The 8,937-nt window shown below is 43.4% G+C and overlaps 1 protein-coding gene across 1 annotated transcript in view; it reads left to right on the forward strand.

Moving 5' to 3' along the window:
• The window catches only part of ADAMTS17 (ADAM metallopeptidase with thrombospondin type 1 motif, 17), a 182,839-nt gene extending 176,464 nt beyond the window's left edge, over positions 1-6,375 (forward strand). The window contains exons 21-22 of the mRNA XM_009321473.1: positions 2,522-2,699; positions 5,920-6,375. Coding sequence (XP_009319748.1) covers positions 2,522-2,699; positions 5,920-6,071 — 330 coding nt within the window. The 3' untranslated portion in view covers positions 6,072-6,375. The remainder of the gene's footprint in view (positions 1-2,521; positions 2,700-5,919) is intronic.
• Positions 6,376-8,937: the final 2,562 nt, after the last annotated feature.

Below are 8,937 nucleotides of genomic sequence, written 5' to 3' on the forward strand. Positions count from 1 at the left end.
AGTTTTGTGAGGATTAAGATTAGTAAAGCACTCTGAAGACTAAAAGTGCCATTGAAATCCTGAGGATTAGAGGTTGCATATGACTAGTGAAGTAGAAGGGCCTAATAGTTGCATTTATCAGGATAAAAATTGTTAACTTTAAATCCAAATGTAATGGCCATGCCTGACTGGCTTCCAGACTGGTAGAAGGCACTGAGGGCACACAGTGCTGGGGAAGAGCAGGGGGACACCCAACACTACTGAAATGCCTACATCTCACTGCAGAAGCTCAAGTTATGAAGGGGGTTTAAATAAGGGACTTCAATGATTGCTTTTTGGAATAGCTCACTGTAGGGCATACAAGGGAAGGGCTGGTTCAGCATAGTCCTAAACACCATAACCATTGTTGAGGTATTAACAGACTGTGACCAAATTTTGATGTAAAGTCAACATCTGAAAATCTAAGTGCAAAAAATCTGTTGTAAATAGTGTGTCGACCCTAAATTGAACTAAGAAAGTTGTAAAGGAAAAAACCCAATTATTTATTTTAAATAAAAGAAGTTCTAAAATACATGTAAAATTTTAATACAGCACGACTGCTAGCTTCAGAATACAGTAATCAGGTCCTGGAGGGGGCTGCATAGCTGGAAACACAGAGGTAAACTGCACACTAGGATGGCTTAGTGGCAAAGTCCAGAAGGAATCTGAGCCAGAGATTGTTCTGAATGGAAAAGTTCAGTCCTAGAGAAAGGCACTGGGAGAAAGAATAGGAATAAAGAGCAGGTGGAATATAGGGGGGAAATTAAGAGAAAAACAAATACAAATTTGGTGAGTACACCAAATACAAGAAACCTGTTTAATAAACAGTCATGAATGTGAGTGACTAAAGACGAAAAATAGATAAAGAGTCTTTGTTATTTTTGACAACAGACTTCACTGATCCTACAACTCCTCCTGCCCAGAAATAGAGAGTTCACAGTGTGCAGACGTATTTCTGCACTGGGTTTGAAGCAGGACTCCATCAGCTCTATTTTACATGGTCCTGTTAATGAGGCCATTTTTTATCAGGCCTTTCAGGCATTTACACAGGAAGGAAAAGCTCCCTGTGCTCCAGCACAGAACAAAGCTATGCTTCTTGTATCAGATGATCTTTGAGAAGCAGCAGGGAGTTTTTGTGATACTTCCAGAATAAACTGACCACAGCTTTGCTGTGTTCTCCCCCATAGATGGGAGAGGTGGAGGCCTACATGCATCCATGAGTTCTTTTGCCCCTGGGTCCTAGCATTGCAAGCATCCGCGCTGCATACACATCCTTCATACTTGGAATTCAGTCCAACGTCAATGGTGCTCATCTTTTGAGCCTCTTCAATGTTTGGCATGCCATTTTTAAGAAGTACCACTCTGAGGCAATAGTGTTTTTCAGGGAGAGGGCTCCACTGCCCTGACTTTGTTCAGAAACAGCAGAGGACAGAAAACATGATCTTTTTTATATCATCCTAATTATGTCTCCTGAGTTTTCCCCCACCTCCTCCTCTCCCCACACACAGCTTGTGTGTGGCTTTAGCAGAAGTAGGAATCTTACCAAAGTCCTGCAACCCATTGTTTCTTTATTTTAAATACAAGGTTCTTTTATTAACTCCAGCTGGTGCACCTCACTGTGCTCACTGTGTTTGCTTTATTAAAATTGAACAGCGTGCAAGTAGGACATTGTAAATCACAAGCGACTGGGCCAGAGGAAGAGGGAGGGAGAGCTAGGGACTCCAGTTGTATGACAACAAAGAAAGCATACAAACAGGCTGGGCCTCCTGGCTAATAGGAGCCAAAACTCATGGAGTACAATTTGCAGTTGCTCCCAAGAGGACAGACAAGTGCCAGACGGTTAGCAGGGATAGATGAGAGTGAATACTTGAATACCTGAATGTCTTCTCCCGTATACTGAAACAGAGCTTCTCTAGAGGTCTTTGGCATGCAGTAGGAGCTGCCTGCCTCTGCTGTAATCCTTGGTTTTATCAGTGCCTGGCAGTGGTCACCTTGTCTGTGGAGGAAGCCTTGTTAGACCATCCAAGTCTTGGAGAGGGCTTTTAAACCCAGGCAACCAGTACCACTGGGTCACTCATGGAGAGGGGGGTGGAAGCTGCTTGTCCATAATTAAGCAGTGTATGTTTTCCAACTTTGCCTCTTTGTGGCTGATGGAGGGAATTGCATATGCCTGCTTGAACCTCGTGGGCATCCACAGAGACAGTCAGTGTAGATGGACTCAGAGCAAGTCCAGACAGAAAGACAACAGCTTCCTTCCCTGTGCCAGGAGAGTTTCTCTGCTCACAGCACTCCCTGAAGCTGTGAAGCCGTCATGGACAAATGCAACAGCTGTACAAAGGGTCCCTGGCTGACACGATGCCCCTGTTGTTGAGTCCTCAGCACCATAGTGAGCTGCGAGTCTGCTGCACACTTCAGCTCCAGCGGTGATTTTTCTGGTGTATGTGTGTATGTGATTTTGAAGTTACTCTGCTTGGATCGTGTCTCAGTGCCTTCTCTCCTCCAGTGCTCCTCAACCTGTGGGAAGGGCCTCCAGTCACGCGTGGTCCAGTGTATGCACAAAGTCACCGGGCGCCACGGCAATGAGTGCCCTGTCCTGTCCAAGCCAGCGGCCTACAGGCAGTGCCACCAAGAGGTCTGCAATGAGAAGATAAATGTCAACACAATTACCTCGCCCAGACTTGGTGAGTGAGGGCTGTTGGGGGGAAGATGTCACCTGCAAAGGGCCAGACAAAGCCCAGGGTCCCAGTGTGCCCGGTGTGATAAAAGTGGGGCTTCAGAGGATTGCCCAGGGCTGGAAATTAGGAGAGGGCCCCCCAGTCAGACTCTATACTAAAGGTTTAGTGTGGATAGGTCCTCTTTTATCCACCAATCCCTGCCTCAGACTTTGCCCAAGCTGGAGCGCTCAGCAGTGGATAGACCTGCGACCAACAGGAGCACACAAATGGTGGGTGATTGATTGATTGATCACAGAGGTGAGGGAGCTGACAGGCATATCTTTCTCCGTCACAAACACCTTCACACCCTGCTTTCACTGTGGTGAGTGTAAAGTATGATAATTTATTCATCCGTGCCCCAAGAAAAGTACATGACCTTGAAAAGTAGAGCATTGCTGGGTTTTTTTCCTTTTCATTTGCTGCCACAAGAATGTGGTTTGATGAATTAATTTGCCCAGGGGGGCAAGACAGCGTCCAGCCTCTTTCTGTGAACTCTTTGATTTTCTGTCACTGTCCTTCTCCTCAACCTCCCTGCATCCCCTGTATACCTGGCTGAGATGAGAATATGGTGATAAGCCATCTGTTTCCCGAAACACCTTAACACTGTATTTAATAAATGGCTCTAGTTAAGAATGCTTCTGTTAATACAAAATTGTGGGAATCCATGATTTTCCACGTCATTTGCTCAGTTTATAAGGGGATAAAAATACATTTTTCCAAACTTCGGCCCTGTGTGTTCAGCCACAGCTCCAAGAACCAAGCTGGTTTCTTTGCATTTCACACATCATCACCAGTAAGATGAAGCTAAAATAAGCCATCAGCTACGCTGACACAGCCTCATCAGTGCCTCCCATTACTTTTCAGTACAAGAGGCTGGGTTGTAAACAACGCTGCTAAGAGCTTAGCAGAAAGAACAGCCTCCATCCTCTCAGCAGAGCCAGTCTTGTAGGCTAAGAAGCCTCTAATACACATGAAAAGGCAGAGCTGCTAAGTAATAGAGAGCCATTTTCTAATAGCACTGTCCAGTATTAAATAACACTTAAACTAGGACTGGACTGGAAGCTTCTGAACTGAAATTTGTTTCCCAAAAGTTTAACAGATGTTTAAAAGAATATGGGAAATTTTATTCTTGCAAATGCAGTCATACCGAGGAGCTTCTAACCGCTTTTGTTTAAGAACATATGAGAGTACTTCCCAGATATTTTAGCACTAAGAGCATAGTGGAAGGAAAACATTTCATTTGAGAAGTAAGCCCTTGATACACTGATGAGACAAGAAATCCATCCTAATTCACATTTTAGGACAAAGCAATAAAAAGCTCACGTGTTTAGAAGACTGAGGAGGCTCAAGTCCCTGCTGAAAGTAATCTGCAAGTAATTTGGGATGCTTTTGTCTCTAAACCGGGCTTGGAATCACCAGGGCCAGAAACAATGATATTTGATATTAGCGGAAAGATATATCATTGAGTGTTTTGCTCTTCCTGCTTGTAAACAAATTCTCATTGGATTATCTTTAAACAAAATTTTCTGTTTTCTGCAATGGAAACCTCACCAAAAAAAATTATACAGAAAAAAATTCCAGTAGTCTACAAAACCCATGCTGTCTTGTCCCCACTCCAAAATGTTTTTCATCCCGGTTCATACATTTTCAGAAGTATCTAAGTGTGCAGTTCACCTCACCTGACTTTTACATTTGTGTCCAGTGCCCCTCAGGGAAGACACATTCAGAAGGGGTTTATTCTGTTCCTCAGGCACCTGACCCATGTTGCGTCCTAGACATGCTTCCTGTCTTACTTCACAGCCTATGAGGGACCTTGGACCTCTGAACTATTAGAGTCCTAGCCTTGTTTGTGGCTTAGTGTCTTTCTATTATATAAAGTCTCTCATCTCAGATTCATAAGGTCTGTCTCGGACGTTCCCGCAAGATGTGCAGCTACATCACGTTTTCCGAGCACTGTGCCTGGTTGGAACCATAGCCAGTGGGGAGTGCTGCAGATCTAACCCCCTCAAAAAGCCCCTCCACTGCTGGCAGACTCAGAAATAGCTCTTCCCTCCCCCCGTTTAGGATGGTCACTTCCACTCAAATTTTTTTCTCGCAATCAGTTTTTTTTAAATTGGCTTCATGTTCCTTTTTTTCTGGGACAGCACAACTTCATTTCATCAGATTCTATCAAACTTTTGCTTCTTGTCCAACTGAATGAAGCTTCAGTGATAAACATTCCTACCAGTTTTGCTGCCATCATTTCCCGGTGTTTGGCACCGAGACTAAACACAGGATAAGAGCTTTTCCTGGCTTCATCGGGCAGAGATGAGGAGCAAGGGACTCAAGATGCAGCTGGGTCAGCACCTTTTGATGTTCTTTAATTAAACCATCTTTTCCCAACCTCAGAGGCCACAATATTCATTTAGAAGATTTTCCGATTATCACAGCAGTTGTAAGAATGCTACGTACAATTTATAAATCACATACCATACAAAGCACTTACTATATGTGTGCATTTTTATCAAGTATACAGTTTTGCTACTATTAGTTTTTTTATAAAAGCACGTGTGACCCTTTATTGTCAACAGACCCTGATATTGTCAACAGATTCAGCAACAGTGTCTTAGTGCTGCTTTCCCCCCTGCACAAACCTTTTGTCAGTCTGAGAGAGTTTTGGCCATCCAGCCCCCCCTCCCAATAGCTAATTGTTGTCCTACTGTTTTTGCTACACTAATAAGTATTATTTTTACTTCCTATTAATTTAGCTTTACATCCATCAAACTGGGTTTGACTTTGCTCCTCTGTAAAAACATTTTCCACCGAGAGGATGATGGCCACTCCTGAAAGCGCGCCTTAGCAAAGCACTCTCCCTGGGAGCACACAGCTTCCCGTTGACTGCTGTGAGGTGTTCACGTGCTTAAATCTAGGCCAATGCTTTAGGCGTTTTGTTCATCTAGGCCTGTTTGTCACTGAGACAAAATAGGTACAACGTGAGGAGGCTTGTGCTCCCACAGTCATGTCCAGCTACACCCTTGCAGTAAGCACTTCCAAGAGCCTGGTATTTCAGTAGAAAGAACATCAACCTATCTCCAGTGCTGCCAGCGAGATGGGCCCTTTCTTCCCTCATATGCAGTGATTATGATCACACCTGCAATGCTGTTCTCTGGCTAATCTGCTAGTTTCTCCTTTCTTTTCTTGTCCAAAGCTGCTCTCACGTACAAGTGCACAGGCGACCAGTGGACAGTGTACTGCAGGGTGATCCGGGAGAAGAATCTGTGCCAAGACATGCGGTGGTATCAGCGCTGTTGCCAGACTTGCAGAGACTTTTATGCAAACAAGATGCAGCAGAAGAGTTAATGAACCTGTGCTACTTCTTAGAGTATTACAGCTATTTGTATGTAAATCATGGACTAGTAGGTCTGAGTACTGGAACTTCATGAGTTGCTACAATGTGGTGGATTCCAAAGCATACCTAATAAGACTTGAAACTAATTCTACAGACTGGATACCAAAGTAATCCACTCATCCACCTTAAAAAAACAAACAGAAAGAGTCATCTCAAGGAGCCAATCATTTTATCATATTTTGACATCCTTACATTTTTCATTAATGCTTGTTACTTTAATATATTAAATCACCAGCCACTGGATGGCTTGCTACCATTAAAGAAAAGGACAAGAGTTGCAAAGTGATTACATTGACTAAGGTTATGGGTACCTCCGTGGAGGAAGGCCTCTGGCAAAATAATTCAGCAAAGGTAGAGACATTACTTAATCTTTTAATCTTGGCTTTCATCTGATGTTTTCAATTCCCAACAGTTATCCCACTGTGGAGTGGGCTTGGAGGGACACACATAAATGAAAGGCTTAATTTAAAGAGAGGATTTGCTGTAAAAGCTTGTGAAAACTGATAGCAGAGGATTGACATCTCTGAAATTCCTGCAGAAAACTCAGTGCAATTATATCCAATGTTCCAAGTCATAGTTTTTAGAGCAACTAATAGGGACTGCTCTTCTTTCTAATTTTAAAAAACAATCCTCTTTTCCTCAGAATAATATAGTTTCTTTTATGAAACCTAATTTTTCTCTGAGCTTAATGAAATGGAAGCTTATTAACAGCAATAGATGATAGTTATTTTTAAGCAAGAACCATTTACATGAGATGGGAGAAGCCTGAAATCATTTCATCTAGTAGAGCTCACTGAGGGATTGCTTGGCCTAATCTCTCTCCAGTTTTTAGAAGTCAATCAGATAATGAGACTGAATGTTTTTTTCTTAGGAGGACCATGAAACTGGATAGGGTTGGTACAGAAACAGGATTTGGAACAACTTCTGTGTGAAGGATGGAGTGGAGAGCAGAACAGATGTTTCCTATCTCTTGGCTCTTGTATACATCTGAGGTTATGTAGCCTTTTGAGTCAAAAGTAGTCAGTGATACAAGACATTCAAAGTGAAATCTTGAGCTTGTTGAAGCCATAAGGCTAAGGCGTGCATTGCCTTCAGTAAGGGTCAGGATTTTACTCACTGTATTTTAATGCTTCCTGTCTTACTTTTGTGGTGCTATCAGGTTTGGTGCTATCAGATTGGTGCTATCAGAGCACTTAGCAAGTGCTGCATGTATGATACTCTTTTCCATGTCTCTGCACTTTAAACCAAACTCCTCTCTGAGATGTGAGACTTGAAACAGGAGCTCTACCCGGGGCAGAGTTCGTCCCCTCCGTTAGTCCTACAGATCAATGTCTCTATCATATCTTGCTCCAACACGTATCATTTCCCTTGCCAGGGTCCAAGGTCAGCTGTGCAGCGTTTAAGTTACAGCCCACTCTTCATGAGATGAACAGAGCCATTTGGATGAATTGCAGCTTTGTACTCGCTCTAGAACTGCGTGTTACTGTTTTATTCTTTGGAGATGAGTGCAGAACTAAGCCCAGCTACTACGCCCAGCCCCTGGGCCAGTCTGGATTGCAGCTCACACTTGTCCTCAAGTTGTCTTTGTTGCTGTTGTCTTTTTTTTTCAATGCAAGGAGGGATAAAGACTCTTAGTACCCAGCATATCTTTAAAGCAACTTTCTCTTCCTTATTACAATCCTTTCAATATCCAGGACCTCACTGGAATAACTCATTAGCATTTTATTAAGGGCTAAGTTTTTTAAGCACAGGGAGCTAATGTTCATCAACAGACTAATACTGCGTGGGCTTCACATTCGCATCTGTGCTTATTAGTGCAAATGAGCATGTGTGCACACAAGGGCTGGCCTGTATGCACAAAGGCACATTAGCACAGTTTTTTCTCAAGTGCCTGTCTCAAACAGATCTGCTTTCCAATGCCCCAGATGATTTTCTCTATCAGGGAAATGATTCCAACTTGTTTTTTGTTATACTGGATTTTCTTTTGGCATCTTATAGTCAGGATCAGACCTCCTTCTTCTGTTACTCCCACCCTGTAGCCCAAACGCAGAGGTTGTGTAACTACTTAGCAAATAATCAATGGAAAGTGTTGCCGGTAGGGGTGACAGGGAAGATTTAGGCAATACCACGGTGATGTTCAGTTAGGCAAATTAATAGGTACGTGAACTGCTAATGAGAAAGTTCCAAGAGATCAGACAGAGCCCAGAGGACCTGATTTATATTGGTAATTCATAGTGGTAGTTTTCCCCCTTGCCTGCTGTCATACCCTGCAGTAACACAGCCCTGCCCGAACAGCAGGCTGCGACAGTCCTTGCTGCCTCCCTACCACCACGGCCACCTCACAGCAGTTTGACTGAGATGGGTCCCCTTACATCCTTCACTTGGTTTGGAGTTTGCCGTTTTTCTTTTAATGGGCAACATTTGACCATGGAGTGGCCTGGCCCGATGAAACGCCGCCCCCTTGCTGATCATTTTTGGCATTGCTAATATTCACATTGGGCTGTTGAAGGATTTGCCACCGGGCTTCTCCGTTATCTTGGAAGAATAGTATGTGCATTTATTATTAATGGGAATCAAAGGTGCTTTTAAATAGCAGGGGTCGTTTTCCTTCCGGTGCTGATCTGTCACCCTCTCTAAGCAAAATGTGGACTCCTAGAAAGGTGCATAGGAAAGGAAGGATTTTAATGCTTATGTTTTTCACTAATAATTCACTACTGGCCACTGTCCAGAACAGGATACTAGGCTAGTTAGACCTGTGGCCTGTCCCAGTATGCTAGGTCTTGGACTTCAAAGGACATTTGGGTCCAAGTTCTGGGT

The sequence above is a fragment of the Pygoscelis adeliae genome, unplaced genomic scaffold (genome assembly GCF_000699105.1).
Source record: "Pygoscelis adeliae isolate BGI_AS28 unplaced genomic scaffold, ASM69910v1 Scaffold13, whole genome shotgun sequence".
Taxonomy (NCBI): Eukaryota; Metazoa; Chordata; class Aves; order Sphenisciformes; family Spheniscidae; genus Pygoscelis; species Pygoscelis adeliae.